This window comes from Cebus imitator, unplaced genomic scaffold (assembly GCF_001604975.1).
Source record: "Cebus imitator isolate Cc_AM_T3 unplaced genomic scaffold, Cebus_imitator-1.0 Scaffold27, whole genome shotgun sequence".
Taxonomy (NCBI): domain Eukaryota; kingdom Metazoa; phylum Chordata; class Mammalia; order Primates; family Cebidae; genus Cebus; species Cebus imitator.
This window is the reverse complement of record NW_016107342.1, coordinates 3,667,416-3,683,844: the sequence shown is the minus strand read 5'-3', so window position 1 is coordinate 3,683,844 and position 16,429 is coordinate 3,667,416. Positions and strand designations below refer to the sequence as shown.

Below are 16,429 nucleotides of genomic sequence, written 5' to 3'. Positions count from 1 at the left end.
AGTGCTCTCCGAATGAGGCACTCACATGATTCACTTTTGTGGTCCTTCAAAGCTCAGACCTCATTTTGCCTGTGTCCCTTTGTTCAAGTGCTCCCTCTACTCAAAATGCCTTTCTTCTTCATCACTACCCATGCCCTTGAGATCACCACCTCCACATGGCCTTCTCTGATTACTCACATGTGTCCTGTCTTTCTTGTAGCAAGTATTAGACTATTGTGTTTTGTTTCATTTTTAACTTTTTTTTTTCTTGTTTGATATATAATACATTTATTTTACCAGCCTGATGATAAATTCTCAGAGGAAGGGATGAAAACTGCTTGTAGTACTTTTCTATCCTTTCAGGTATGCATGCATAATAGACTTTCAATAAATAACTATGGATCACTTGATAACAGCCACACAACAATATTGTGAATACGTGAGATACAGAACCACAAAGCTAATTTTGAAAGAGAAGCAAGAAGTACTCACACATTAAAATTGGTACCATGTGCTAGATGACTTGAAAATTTTGTTAGACCTTCTCTATTTCCTAACTTACCTATTGAAGGATAGAAGCATATCTTTATTATATTTGAATTAATTACATAGAAAGTGAAATAGAAAAGACATCCACTAAATTTGCAGGTGATATTAAGAGGGTGGCATTAAAAATTAGACCTCAAAAGTTAGAGATGCCATCAAATTGGTATGTATTATTTTGATTTAGGGCAAGATCAGATCCTAGGAGACATTAGAAGTAAATTCCAGTCAGTCTGAACTGGCTTACTAAGTCCAAATTGAGTATATGAGGTTCCAGGGTTCTGATCAACAACTGACTGTCAAATAACTTGTCACTTTATAATACAGTGCTCTACTGAAGACTGGAGTAGCAGTCTGGATTTTCAATATGGCCTCCGGCAGATCCAACGGTCATGCGAGAAAGTACCTGAAAACAAGGGGGAGTGCTAGCCCAAGTGTGTCTCTCTGCTGCTACTGCTGGTTTCAAACCTAAGGACTCTAGTAAGTCTTTTAAGTTCCTCTAACACACGGTTTTCAAGATCTAGGATGCCAAAATTCTGGCAAGAGGGCTCACTGATTTTTCACTAACTAAAGTATCTTCTGATAGCAAGAGCTCTTTGTGGGATAATTACACAAATGTGTTTTTGGTTTGTTTGGTTGTTGTTGGTGTTGTCATTGTTTGTTTATTTTTAAAATGGGGTCTCACTGTTGACCAGGCTGGAGTGCAGCATCTTGATCATAAGTCACAGCAGCCTTGACCTCCTGGGTTCACGTGATCCTCCTACCTCAGCCTCCTGAGTAGCTGGGACTACAGACATGCACCACCACACTTGGCTAATATTTTAAAAATATATTTTGTAGAGATGGGCGTCTTGTTTTGCTGCCTAGGCCGATCTCAGACTCCTGGCTTCAAGCAATCCTCCCACCTTGGCCTCCCAAACTGCTGGGATTGCAGAGGTGTTATCACACCCAGTCATAAATATGTTTCAACAAGTACACTAGTCAGGTCCCACACACAGAAAAAGGGAGACACACCACAATTTGGACTTGATGATTAGGATAACAAGGCACAACCCTCCCATAACACTGTTTACTTAATAGATTTGGAAAGGTGGTTATGATTACAACAGGCTTTTTAAAATTGCCACTCTGTTGTCACAGAACAACTTCAACCAGAGCCAAGGGAAAAGAAGGACTCATTCTCTAGCGGGAAGAATGCTAGTCTTGGGCTCACAAACCTGGGGTCTAATGTGACCCCACATTCAGGTTTGCCACCTATAAGAAGAGGGAATTGGATTAGATTATATTTAATATAAGGTATAAATTATATCTAATTTAAATGAGACATCATAAAGTATAATGATTCTAGATCTCCTCTGAAATGTAGCATTTATCCTCTTATAAAGAAGAGTTGCAGTGACCAACTGCCCAGAAGATGTAATTCAAGTTCCCCTGACTCTGCACACCTAAATGGTGCCGCTTGCTTTTCACTTACATCACTGAGAGCTTTCTGGGCCTGGGCAACTCTCCTCAGTTCCGGGCTATCATTGTAGGGGTAAAACAAACTTTTGTCTGCTTCCCAGTCTTCGGTGTACAGTTTCTAAATCAAAAAAGAGTGAAAAGTTAGGAGGAGGTAGGGTCACATTTACACAAAATACATAATTTTGAATTCATCCATCAATGACCCAGAGAACCAGGTGAAAGCAAAGGTAAATGAAATTGACAAATAACTTCCCCCTTTCCACCCAACTCATTTTTACTGATAGCATGGCCTGCTTCTCTTTCGTACTTTCAGAGGGGCAGATGGGTCCAATTTTGTTTCATCTCTTCTCTGTGACTCTACCTGCCTTGTTGTTGTTTTTTTGTTGTTATTGTTGTGTTGTTGTTGCTGTTGTCATTGTTTATTAATAGCACTTACAAGTACTAGCACAATGTAAGGAGCCAGGAAGCACTAGTTCAGGGCAATATAGTACACTTGCAAGATGGGTCACAAAATAAACCTCTAATTAGAGTAATAGCCAGGGACATCCAAAGTATAGCACAGGGTCTACAGAAAATTTTGAGATATTACTTTGAGGCTCTCTTAGCTGGCTCTCCAGCACACCTTTATTCTCCACAGACACTCCCCTCTGCGCCCAGGTTGCTCAAGTTCCCAAAGGACCCTCTCCCCACTCTGCCTCTCAGTTCCTTTTATCAAGCCCCACCCCTGCAGTCTCTCATGTCTCAAGGCTACTCATAAAAACATTGGGGAATTGTATTCCGGATGATCAAGAGTTCACCAAGCATTATATAAAGTGTATGATGGGATGACATGGGGAGATAGAAGTGACGATGGAGCAGGCCCTTACCTTGCTGAACATGGCTGTGTTCTTAACAGCCTGGACAAGTTCAGGGGCATCAGGAGGAAGCAGGTACTTATCCTTGGTGTCTTCCCAGTTCTGCTTGTATAAAACCTAGATAGAAGGAGGAGAGGACCTGTGGCTTGAGGTCTCACCCAAAGGCATGAGGATTTAAACAACAAAGGGAGACTCCTGAAGGCTTCTGGCTCAAAGGCTGCTGATGTGTTACTAGGAAAACATTGACCATGCCAACATGCTATAATACTCTTCCTACAATAGTCAGCTTTTGATTTAGAATTCTAATTTCTTTCAACTAAAAATTTATCTCCTCAGCTTCTTTGGTGACACTGGGACTGTATTCCATGCAGCAACAACCTGGAGCCGAGTCACAGCTGCCTCTTTGGGCAGAAAATCGACCCTTCCAACCACCCATACATTCTACAGGCCACTTCAGTCATCTGTGCAGCCTCCCTGATGAATGCATGTATTGACTTCATACTGCCTATGAGGCTGGTAAGCGGGATCAGGCCTGTCCAATTTTCTCCTCTAAGACCATGCAGAGGTGATGCATATGCTACTGAGTACCCCAGCCATCAATATCATTGCCTTACCTTACTGACTTGCTGCGACACTTTCTTTGCATGTTCAATATCCTTTGCTTTTTCATCTACATGACAGATAGTCTTAGCAACATCACCATCCATTCGATACTTAACCTGCTCAAATAATGCACAGTTAGAATTCATGACAGCCATGAACATGTGAGTATATTAAGGAATTTCTAACAACCACAGAGCATTACCCCAATAACTCTAGGTCTGTATCACAAAGCATAGTTTCTGCATTTTAGCTGGAAAATTGTGATCTTCAAAAGAGCACCTGCATTTACTGCTTGTCTGCTTGCCTGGCTGGATTTCCAGCCTGCTGCTTCTTGGCAGCAGGGTTGAGGACCACAGTGAGTTGGAGCTTCCACTCATAGTCTCCTTTAAGCTAAATGGCTAAGCCAAGCTTTTAGAAGTCTGTTTGGTTTCACATTTACAGCAACATGATCTATGGCTGATGCTTTTCTAGATTTGTGACCTAGCTCACGGTAATTCAATTCCTTATTCTCCCAGCACATATTTGGAGCCCACAATTCCCAGTAGTAGGAATGTCTCTCTCTTTTATTTCAGCAATGCAGCCCACCTCACTGAGTTGATCTTGTACTTTTTTGATTCTGCGAAGTTCTGGGGTATCTGTTGTGCTGGCGTATGGCTGTCCTTTTGTTTTCTCAAACTTCATCTTGTATTTGTTCTGAAAAGAATGTCCGATATTAGCCTAACAAGACAGTGGCAAAAATTTCAGGCAACATATTCACATCATCTGATGTTTTAAAAAATCCTTCAAGTTATAACAATTATCAATTGTAACAGCTTTCTTTTTGTTCCCTACCCTGACTCTCAGCAAAAAACTAAAATAGATTTGATAATTGTGTCTCCTAAACATGGTTGGATCTTGGAGACAATACAAATTTATTACAGACTATTGTCTTGGAAATATCCTAAAATGATTCTATCAATCTTTTTTTTTGTCTGAATGCATATATAAAAAGCCTGAACCTCAATTACTTTAGAAAATTAATATAGAAGTTGAGTTAGTTAATTCTGAAAAGATTTGATTGCTAATACAATACAAAAATATTCAATTCACAAGTTGCCGCTAAACTTCAGTAGTTCAGATAGCTGAGACATCAACTGAATTAATGGCAGATCTGAATTACAGAGTATTCTGTAAATTTAGGAATGCCATTTCATTATTTCTGCTGAATACACAATGAATTCTTGCTTTAATGATAATGTGCATAATTTATCATTATAAATGTTTTGGGAATACTCTTGAGTATAGTAGTCAACAGTCTAAATTGTACTATTGATTTAGTTACTAGCCACTTAAAATCTATTATAGATCTTTGCTGACATTCTGTTCAGAACATCAGAAATTCTAGGTTCATAGGATCTGAATTAATAAGAATTTATGGCAATATAGTGACAAAAAAATTCTATCCTTGCTGAATACTGCAGCACTAAAGAAGGTAAGAAAATCTTGTTTTTAGAAATCTGTCTTAGATTATTCAAGGCTCTCAATTAGAAATTTACCAAATAATGAGCTGCTATCACCTAAGTAAAAGTGAATATTTATTGGTCAACCTCAATAGGATGGTTTTGACATAAACTTTAGTGTTAATAGAATCCAATGTTCTCTTAAGCTACATTTTATTTTTTTTAAGCCTCCATAGGATGTGCAATCAAGCCACCTAGTGAGACCTCAACCCACCACAGACAATCAACAAATGAGACCCATTAAAATGCATCTAAATCTGCTGTCAGTCAATACACCTTACAGAACTGTACACGGGAATTTAAGGACCAGGAACCATTGAGAGCAGTTATTCTCAACCTGGGCTGCACTAGAATCATCTGGGCAGCTTTTTAAAACCCTTTTGCACAGGGCCTGGCATGGTGGCTCATGCCTGTAATTCTAATGTTTTGTGGGGCCAAGATGGGAGAATCACCTGAGGCCAGGAGTTTAAGGCCATCCTGGGCAACACAGCAAGACCCTGCCTCTATGAAAAAAAAAATAGGAGATCCCACTCCCACAAATTTTTTTTTAATTAGCCAGACATTGTGGCATGCACCTATAGTCCTAGCTGCTAGAGAGGCTGAGGCAGGGGGATTGCTTGAGCCTAAGGGTCTGGAGCTGAAGTGAGCTATGATCAAGCTACTGCACTCCAGCCTGGGCTACAGAGAAAGGTTCTGTTTCTTAAAAAAAAAAAAAAAAAAAAGTCTTTGTGCACAGGTCCTAACTCTGAACCAATTAAACTAGAATGGCCTGAGCATCAGGAGTTTTAAAACTCCCAGAGGATTCCAGTGTGAAGCCACGGTTAACAACCACTGTTCTAAGGTACAGTCAAACATTTAGGTCCTCAATTTCAAATGAGTTCTTAGTCTGATCTTGGTTTTTTAAAATAAATGTTCTTCTTCATCCTACAACTCTTTATATTCCTTTTTATATACTGTTAGCTAGTCTACTGAAGAAGCTATTCTGCTGACATAGTTTAAATATGTTATGTAGCTTCTGTGAACTGACCTCAATTAAATCTATATTTATGATTTCATAATTCTAGATAGGCTAATAGTGATTAAATACCAATAAATGCTTTATGATTGGCCTTGTGCTTATCTTGCAGGAATGATTTCAATAAGAATGCTTTCTCATGCTGCAATGGTACAAATGAATTGCATAAAATAAAAATTTAACAGTCATAAGAGCCCATATTTTTCAAAATAAGTTTTTGTTTCATACAAGTTTGAGAAATAAAATCCAGCCAGTATCCAAAACAGAGTGGGCTGAGATCAGTAATTTCTTAATAATCAAACCAGGTTAGCAGAAGTTGTTTGAAACTTACTGGGCTAAAAAGATCCTGCATTTTCTGACTGTGTGCAATGTAGGGGGTCATGAACTTTGAAGGATCCACCTTCTTCCGGATGACCTTCCTCCTCTCTGCTGGCTTCGCTGGTTCTGGCTGCGCCAGAGTGGGTTTGGAAGTTTCTGATTGCTCATAGTCAGACGTCCTTGTTGTCGTAGTCTCATAAATTTCTGTTATTGTCTGAAAATTTGATACGGAGTTCAACATTGTCGTGAAAGTAAAAACTGTGCTACCATGATCTCAGTATATATTATTCTAACTTCAAGTCAGATTTACATTCCTGGTGTTACTTTTCCAGATCTAAAGTAAGCCAAAGCAGAAAACCACACACTAAAGCCATATGAAGGCACATTATGTTACGTAAATCTGAATGCTGATTGTTGGGATTGTGTGGAGTAAAATCTTATTCCTTATTACTTTGCAACATTGCCTTAAGTTTGCATTTGCAGAAAGACACCATTGCCTTAAGTTTACATTTGCAGAAAGACACCCAAATACTTCAAAGTAGGGGGAAATATCAGCAATAAACTATTTTTTAAAACAGTTGAAAATCAAGTTGTCTGGGTAAAGTAAAAGCAAACTTGACATTGGGGAACAAAAAGTTAAGATAATCAAACAAAGCTCAAATTCTTGACTTTAATATTAACTTGTAAATGACTAAGGGAAAATCGGTCACTCATTCTGCAGGGTTTTAGGCATTCTCCACTGTAGTAGGAGACAAAGAATAATGAACTTTTTTTAAAAAAAGAATCACATCAATATTATAAGATATTTTCATTTCCTTGGCTTAGTCAGTTAATTAAGGTGAACTGAACTGCAGTACCATTTACACGAATAAATGCTTAGCTGGACAAGAATAATGATGATAACATAATGGGGTAATTATCCTCACAACAGTCCAATCTATGTAGTAGGCGGGAAATTACTATTTCTTACAGCAGGCTATAGTGGAAGACACTAAGACTCAAAGTTTGGGTCTAGTCCAAGGTTAAAAATAATGCATGTAAGAAAAAAAGATAAGCAGCCAAGTCTTCAATCCATCTCACAGTATCTTTCCCTTCACAACTAATACCATCTGTACCAAAGAGAGAGTTTCAGCATCAATTATGAAAAGAGAACCTAGAAAGGAAATTGTACATTTATAAAACCCCCTTCTAGTGTTGTCACATCATTGCTAATAGGTTGTTTTCTGCACATGATTACTAAGGCATGGTTGACTGTGAGAAACCAATTTACAGCATCCATAGATGTTAGTTTCTGTGCAGTCACAGGTTCTCTGAACAAGCTTCAGGATTAACCATCCATATCACTGTTTGTCATGCTCAAAGAGAAACAGCTTCATGAAGAAGATAAAGCATGAGTTAGGGATTTCGCCTTGGAAAAAAAAAGGGCTTGAACTTGGAATATTTATGGTAATAGCTTATTTAGAATTCCTAATGTGCTAAAATCTGAGTAGCATTTCAATGCATCACCAGGGACAAACCCTTGGAGGCACTATCCCTGGTGGCAGAGATGGTGTCCTACAAGTTACAACGCTACGTAACAAAACTGCTTGTTCCTATGCCAATCACAAATCCAAGACCATCCCTTCTGCTACAGTTGGTTAATGGTGATAGCCGCTGACATTCTAATTAGCGTCATCCACACAAAAATTCCCACACGAGCAATAGGGGGAACCAACCCCTGCTGTCTTGGGTTTGTTGAATAGCAAAAAAAAAGGTGAAATAACCCATCAAACAGGTAATGTTTGTGTTTTCACACCAGCTTCTGGGCACAGGTAGGTGGATGAACTTCTGTCAGATAATCTCTTTTGCTATTTTTGTGGCCCTGGGAGTGTGAAAAAGAAGAAAGCTCTTCCGGCTTTAATGAGAATGCAGTTTATGCAGCTGTGGACTGAGCCTTACCTCTCCTGGCACCTCTTCATAAACCACTTCTTCTGTGTAGTACTGTAAATAGAGCACAAAGGCGTTGGCAAGAGAACCAAAGCAGAAACCACCTCGCCTCTCCTCAGCTGAACCACTTAGGTGACTGCACTAGCTCAGTTGATTTGGAATGTCTGTGGGAAAGCCTGTTCATACTTTGGAACCCATTTTCACCTTGTAATACTTGAGGAAAGCTAAAGTGGATGCCCCCCGAATGGACAAAGAGGTGCAGAGGGCTGAGAAAAGTGTATCAGGCTGTTTTTAATTAAGAGAAGCTATTTTACTTTACTGGGACATGTAATTTTTTTTCTTATGGTCCCCAAGATAGAATTTGCTGAGAAGAGAATACAATAAAAAGATCCTGAGTGTGTGGGTTGGGCAGAGAGGAACTGTGATAAAACTCACTGTTTGCAAACTAACAATAAAATAAAACAGTAACTCAAGTGTGAATGCATTTTTAAATGGATTGTATCATGGGAATCATAAGATCCCAAAGTGTATCCACATCTCAATTATTCCTATACCTCCCTGATTAGTAAGTTATCAGTTTCTTCTGGAGTGATGGGTGAATCCCTTTCAATAGTGTGATTGTCCTCAATTTGTAAATGCTAAGAGATGAAGGGGAAAATGAGAAGATTCTTCATCACAAAGTGTGGGAAATGTAGGCTGCCATTTGCCATGGTGGCTCTGAGGTCATCATGGCCTGCATGACGGATCTGCAGCCTGGCTCTGAAACCGAGTCTACTTTTGTTCTACTTCTGACATCACCAGCAATAAATAGATGTGGAAAGGAACTGGTTGACATTTTGTTTCAGATGTGTAAGGAGAGAGGAATCTTGTCCTTAGCCTCACCCTGCTCTGTAGGGTGAACAGAAGGCGAGGCTCATTTAGGCCAAGCACACGAGGAAAGGGATAAAGATGAAACGCTTGGCTCACTTCTCAGTCAAACAATGGATGTATAACACTTTATGCTTCATTTTCACTTATCTCTGACACCAAAACATATACAGTACTCAAGGGAAGGGAAAACATTAAGATGCAAAATTTCCCTCGGTGGCCTGCTTTCTTGGTTCAGTGAATTGTCATCCAATTATTTAACCATTGTCAATAGGCTGCCTGCTCTATTTCACCTGTGTTAACAATTGTCTAAAACTTGCCCTAATATTCCTTATTCTTGTCCTTTCTTTACTCTTGAGCTACTCTTTTAACTTACAATCTAATTCTGCCTGTATGTTGTTACACATCACAACAAAAATCATAAGCACTGACAGGACAGAAAATTGTTTTTTTACAGTTGTGACGTTAGCACATGAGAAATACCATTTGGACACTCTAGGAAATATTATTTGACGCTGATGCCACATGGAGTCATTCCTATGGTCACACAAAACATCAGTGGCTTTGGAAGAAAGATTAAACTAAAATGGAAGATTCGCAACTATTTTGGATTTTCTCAGTATCCAAGTAAAAGCAGCTCTTTGGAAGCCATTCAATTTTACCTTTGCTGAGCTCTCACCCTTGGTAAATCCATCTTAGAAACACGCTTATAAAAGAGGCAACATTATTTAAATGGTTGGCATTAATTTGTATGCCAAATCTCACTCTTCTTTTAGAGCTATGCCACTAATTAGATAGTACATCCTTGCTTCTTTCTCTTTCTTTCCAAGTTAAGTTTGAGTAGAGAGAACAGTAATACTTTATTTCAGATGTCCAAGATTCCCAAGGAGATATATATTTTAAAGCCAGTTCTTCTCTGTTTTCTGCATATTTTTAAAGCTATTTCCTCTCTGTTTTCTAAAATCTTCCCTGGCAATTTTTCGAACGCACCACCCTCCCATGCTCGTGATCTTTTTTGAGGTCAAAGAGATCTCTGTTCAATATTTTCTGGCAGGCAGTCTATTCGTTTAACACCTGCTGGTGAGACCCAGAAGCTGTAATGGAAACAAAATGGTAGGGTTGGGATGTCTAAAAATAGCCCCCTCCATTATTATGACATCTAGTTAAATCAATCAAGTCTAGCACTAAGGACAATTTCCAATGGCAAAGGTATAAAATTATTCTAAGAAAGACAAGGGATATTTAAGTTGGAGACTAGAAACTGCTACTGGCGTTATTATCACAGGGAAAATAATTTAATTTATAATTGTATTAGTGTTTGATAGTGATATTTCTGACCCTTAGAGACATAAGCAAAATGCACACTAGTGATAATATCAGCATGAAAGATGTCATCAGCATTTAACCCAGAGAGGTTTAGTGTTACATTGTATGAGATTCATTCTATTTTTCCCTCATGTCGTTAAGTGATAAAAGCAATTTTATTCATAGAATAAACAAATTTTCTTCATCTAAATATAGACTGGTCACTAAAATAATTTTCCAAAGACCAGTTTTGGCACTGCCACCTGGAATTTGGTTCTGGGTAGCTCTTACAGTTAATTTTAGTCTTATTAAAAAGCACAGATTTTCAGAACTGCCTCCAAGTGCCTTAGGCATTTAGAGATTTTCATATGTTTAAATCATCATCATTAATTGATAATTCGTAAGCACATTCAGATTCATGGCACTGTATTTATGTGAATTATAGTTCCAAGCCTTTGGTTTTATTTCCTGAATGTGAAGCTAAAGGCAAGAGCTGGTGAGGAAAAATCATAAGATGTTAAAAACAAAAGGATGTAAAATAAATATAAAATAAATGATTAACAGCTTTGTAAAATATGTTAGATGTCCACCAAGAATTGGAAGGAAAATTTTCAAGATACCCACTATAGTCTTTGTTCTTATTCAAAATTCAAAGGCAAAAGCTAGTCTTGTTTACTTAGGTAAATATATTGAAGTTGGTGGCAAGGTCTGGCTCCAACTGTCGCTGTGACCTTCATGCCTTTATTTATATTTGCGTGTATGTGTGTGTCTGTGCATATGTGTACATATTATGTATAAAGTCTCACATGCTCATACAATTTCACACATATGATTATTCTGAATAATGCAGACACTAAGACACAGAGTTCTGTTCTCACAACTTTCTCTTCATCGCTAGCCCTTTGAACATCGGGGTTGGGAACTGGGGAAGAAAGTAGTTTTAGAAGACGAATTAAAAGCTGCCTTTTCTCCACACTTAGTTTTCTGAGAGCTTAAAGAAAAGCAAAAGTGGGAAACAGTGATATTTCCTTTCAATTCTAAATCCCACGTAATTACAGTGAAACTGAACATAAAATATTCCTTTCTTATGCTTTAAATGGTGACTCTTTGTGAAGTTATAATAGACAACGTATTTTTCAAATGATTAATTCACCTACATGGCTTTGATTGTCACTACATAAAACAGTTTGCTGTCAGTGTTTTTTTAAAAAAATCTTACCTCCACCACCTCCTCATATTCTTCGTCATCTGCCATTTTTCCAGAGTAGTAGTGGCACCTACAAACTTTTCATATTCCGTACAAATGAAAACACATTAGAGTCTATCCCCAGCACTGAAATTATCTTATGACATTATAAAACTGGAATTTGAAGCTAAACTATTGCATAAATTCATATATTGTTGCAGGCTCAGGGAGAGAAGACATTTAAAATACTAGTATAAGCAGCAGAAGCTTCAAATTTCTTTCTCTGTATTCCTTCAGTGTTGAGAATTGCTACTTCTACATAATCAATTTAGTTAAAATTGCAAAAGGAAATTGAGGAAAGGGAGAGAGAAAATTGAGAGAGTTTGGACTCAGGGAACAGAGAATTTAAACTTTCGAACACTTTGAGAAAAGACATTTTCTGGCAAAAAATGTGGTGAAAGAAGGTCAGCTTGGCTTTCAGAAGAGGCTGACATGTTTCCCCCCAGCACCAAAATTCTAAGAGGGCTGACTTAGTTTTCTATACTGCCCTGATCCACTGTTTGCAGTATATCTTAGACTTCATATTGGAACCGATAAAAATTCATGTCAATAAATTTTAAAAGAAAAAAAGAAACCTCAAGGCAATGGGGTTATTTTCTTCCCGAACACCATTGGCTTCTACAGACTTCTTCTTTTGTTTCTGTAGCTCTCGTTCAAACCTGAAAAACAACGAAGTTGTAAAGCAATGATTGAAGTACATATAGGATTGTCAGTCCTTAGCCTAAGCTTCTAATGCAGAAAATAGCAAAAGGACCTCTCAAGGCCTCTACAGTTTGACGCCAGAGAGTGGGATTCTTGATATGAAGTGGATGATGAGTCAGAACAGCTGTCCCTTCATCCAAAGATGTTTGCCGTGTAAGCCAATACCCTGCAGTGGCTGGTTTTGTTGAGCTAGCGAAACTGCCACTCCTCAGGCAAATGAAGCCCAGTAGAACAGGATTAATATAGGAACATAGGGCAACATATCTTCTTTTTCACATAAATATATTTAGGGAGAAATATCAAATGCAAAAAAATGTTAGACAAGAGAGCCAACTCAGTCGAGCAATAAGTTGGTTAGTATAGGACTTGACTCTAATCCCACACTGTACATAGCAGATATTAGTAGGGCCTCAGTAGGGCAATGGGGTTAGACTTTTCCAGCCATATTTCTACCACTAATTTCCTCAGTTATAGCCCAAATCTTCGAGAAATACTTCAAGGGAAGTGGTCGAACATCTCCTGAAAGAGTATTACAGAAAAAGTCATAAACTGGCCTTACCTTCAATCTACCAAATAAATTTCCTCAGCAGCAAAGCCTCTCCCAACTCTCCCCTCCTGAGAACCCCAGGCAAAAGCCAGTGTGATGCCTGGGCTCCGAATCATCATGTGGCAAGGGCAACCAATCAGATCTTGAGTTGCTCAAATTTCAGAAGCTAAATTTACCAAGTGATCTTCTGAAAACCACCTGTTCATCAATTCCTCTAAAGGATAAAGGGTAACAAATTGCTTGCTTAGAACTATTCAAAAGGAATCAAATTTACCTAACTTCCAGGCTATGTAGTTCAATTTGAGGTTGAATTTCCCATTTACTGAGTCCCCATTCAATGTCACGTTCATGCAAAAGAATTTAGTGGAAAATAGCATGACTTTGAGAGGCTTTGACGCTTCCATAGCTGCTTTCTTCACGTCAGTTGTCCTGTCTTCATGGCAGCAAATGCACTCACCCTGGTAAGATTCACCATGTGAGCTACAGGTAAATTACTGCTGTTAGTGTGGGAGAAACTGAGGAATAAGACCCAGTAAACATCAAGTTGACAAAAGCAATTTTTAACAATGTGATGAGTGAAGTTAAAGGTGAAAACATTTGACTATGGCACTAGATAAGATATCCACAGGGTGTAATTAGAAAGATTCGACCCCATCCTTTTTCTGTTACTAAACAAGGCGGGTATACCAAAATCCTATTTAGCACCTTCTCCCTCCATAGATAAGGCAAGCTGCTAGGAATACAGAGCCTCTCTGGTATGTAACTGAGTTAGTGATTTTCTATTAATTCAGATGACTCCTGGCTCCCAGAAGCAACGTATGAATGCGGACACAAACAGGCTCAATTTTTGAACAGCAAGAGCCGATAAAACGGAAATCAGTAACTTACAGAGAAAATAATGCCCTATTTGGCAAATCTGAACATAAGTCAGTTCCTTTGTAAAAACTGTCAACAATTTCCTTAAAACTTGCTTAATGTCTCTCTTGCGCTTTCTTTGTTCCTGAATTATTTTTTCTAGTTTAAAATCTAATTCTGTCTGTAAGTCTGTATATCCTTACGCATAGCAACAGAAATCACAGGCTCTTACAGGACAGAACTGCTGTTTCTCTGGGTTGCTCCTGTACTGAGGCAAAACCCCTGTGAGTCACCTATATCTTGATATGGATTTGAGACTAAACGTATTATAATAGTTGTTTTTTTTTTTTTTTTTATTTAAACATTAGACAGGATCTCTAGCAATGAAGAAAATTATTATTTATTGACTATTCGCCACTGTGTACACACACAGAGTGCTTTGGCCAATTTTTTAGCAACTTCTNAGTTAAACATTAGAAAGTAATCTTGCCAGGTGTAGTGGCTCACGCCTGTAAATCCCAGCACTTTGGGAGGCTGAGGTGGGCAGCTTGTTTGAGGCCAGAAGTTTGAGAAAGTAATCTCATATTTCAAATATATGTACCTCTTCCCTTTCCATGATTCACATGGTAGTAAATAAATCTAACATAATTGTATCATCTTAACTAATTATACCTGTTCATCTTGTGCATTCTCACAGGTCTTATGACCAAAGGATATTTACATAATATGAGATCACTCACTTGGTAGCTGCAAACTAGAATTGCGACTTACTAGTCATTACATGATGTAAAACATGTTGTTGAATTAAAAAATAACACAGGCCCATTTTTAAAAACATAGGGTACAAAATTACATAAAGTAAAAAATGAGCATTGACCTTCTTAAAGGTAGTCATTGTTAAGTTTCAGGTATTTTCAATATAGATATTGACATAAATTGATACATTTAATAACATGCAATAGACATCTTTTATAAAACATCACATAAACATATCCTACTCTAATTTCCACAAATAATTCTATTGATTGGATAGAGTATAATTGTTTAATCATTACTTTTTAATGGACATCTAGATTGTTTCAAGGTTTCTGCTATTGCAAAATAAAGCAAAACAAAACATACAGTAAGCATCTCTGTGCATTACCTTTGAATACTCATATGAAATGTATCTGCAAGGTAAATTTCTAGAAGTAGAATTACTGAGGCAGAAAATATATGCACATTTTGAAAATTTACAGATATTGTCATGTTGCCAGTCAAAATCCTTAAACTATTTTACATTTCACCAATAGAGAATGAGGGTTCCTCTGTATATATCTCAATATCTTTAGGGATTATTAGCCTTGAAAAACCTTTACAATATGGGTTGAATGTGTGCTCCCAAAATTTATATGTTGAAATCCTTCCCCTCAATGTGTGGAAAGCGATTGGATCATAAGGGTGGAGCCCTTGTGAATGGGATTAGTACCCTTATGAATGAGGCCCTAGAGAGCTCCCTTGCCCTCTCTGTGCCGTGTGAAGTTACAGGGAGAAGATGGCCATCGGCAACCTGAAAGAACATCCTGGAGCCCAACCATGCCAGCACCCTGATCTTAGACATCCAGCCTCTAGAACTGTGAGAAGTAAATTTCTGTTTATAAGCCACCCAGCTTATAGTATTTCTGTTACAGCAAACCAAATGGACTAAGACACTCTTTATACATTACTTTTGAAACCACCATGATAGTAAAAGAAGTACGACAGATGAGCAGAACCACAAACTCCATTCATAGTGAAGTGTGCATCCCAGGAACAGGGTCTAAAAAGGAGCGGGGGCAAGAGTGAGTTCACACAAAATTACCCTGGCTTAGACCTCTTGGGATAAATTCCTCCTAAAAGAAAGCCCCAAAGCCCCTGCTAAATTGGCCTGCTGCAGGTTGCCTTAATAATTTGCAAAGCACATAAGAAGTAAGAGACTCACAGGAGAGCTGGCTGTGTTCCCACCATGGCTACACAGGGGTGAGTGCACCAGCGAGCAGCTTACATTTCCCTCCTAGACACACAGGAGGAAAACACTGCCACCTCCTTACTAAATCCTGCAGATTCTAATCTGGAATGAAGCCCTCCAGAGATGAAATAACAGTTCTATTTTACTGGCCTATCTGTGGCCTCATCTATGGAATGAGAATATATTGACACCCTGATTTATTCGTAGGTTCTTATTATATGCCTTGCACATAGTAAGTGTTCAGTAAGTGTTAGCTATTATTATTTTTACTATTACCATTTTTTTTACATTTTATTGGAAGCTTCACTCTTTATTCTGTATTTAACTGAAATACCAAATACCTCGAAGCTTCTAAAATCAGACAATAGTCCAAGAATTTATGAATATACAGGCATTGGACTAGAAGCTTGTACAACTGGCTACAAACCAAAGCCAGGGCAGTTATGTGTCAATAGCAGAACTTCGATAATGCTTCCCTAAATATGAAAATACAGAAGTGTCATGCCTGGGGACCAAAAAAGACAGGATAAGGGAGATGGAATTGTAAGTTTTTGTTGTTATTTCTTTGATTCATTATTTTGATCAACTTCTATATGCACATAGCTTAGGAATCAAGCTTAAGTTTTGTAAGACTTGCTATTAAATCAGCAATTCCTGTTTCCTGTTTTCCTTTTTTCCACTCCCTAGAGACATCACTTAGACTCTTTTAGCTGAATCTTTTG

At 38.1% G+C, this 16,429-nt stretch overlaps 1 protein-coding gene across 1 annotated transcript in view; it reads right to left on the bottom strand.

Moving 5' to 3' along the window:
- NEB (nebulin) overlaps window positions 1-12,983 on the bottom strand; it is a 217,375-nt gene extending 204,392 nt beyond the window's left edge. The window contains exons 1-9 of the mRNA XM_017523188.2: window positions 12,878-12,983; window positions 12,192-12,275; window positions 11,590-11,654; window positions 8,211-8,252; window positions 6,286-6,486; window positions 4,026-4,133; window positions 3,452-3,556; window positions 2,850-2,954; window positions 1,997-2,101 (exon numbers count right to left, since the gene is read on the bottom strand). Coding sequence (XP_017378677.1) covers window positions 1,997-2,101; window positions 2,850-2,954; window positions 3,452-3,556; window positions 4,026-4,133; window positions 6,286-6,486; window positions 8,211-8,252; window positions 11,590-11,625 — 702 coding nt within the window. The 5' untranslated portion in view covers window positions 11,626-11,654; window positions 12,192-12,275; window positions 12,878-12,983. The remainder of the gene's footprint in view (window positions 1-1,996; window positions 2,102-2,849; window positions 2,955-3,451; window positions 3,557-4,025; window positions 4,134-6,285; window positions 6,487-8,210; window positions 8,253-11,589; window positions 11,655-12,191; window positions 12,276-12,877) is intronic.
- Between the last annotated feature and the right edge of the window lie 3,446 nt (window positions 12,984-16,429).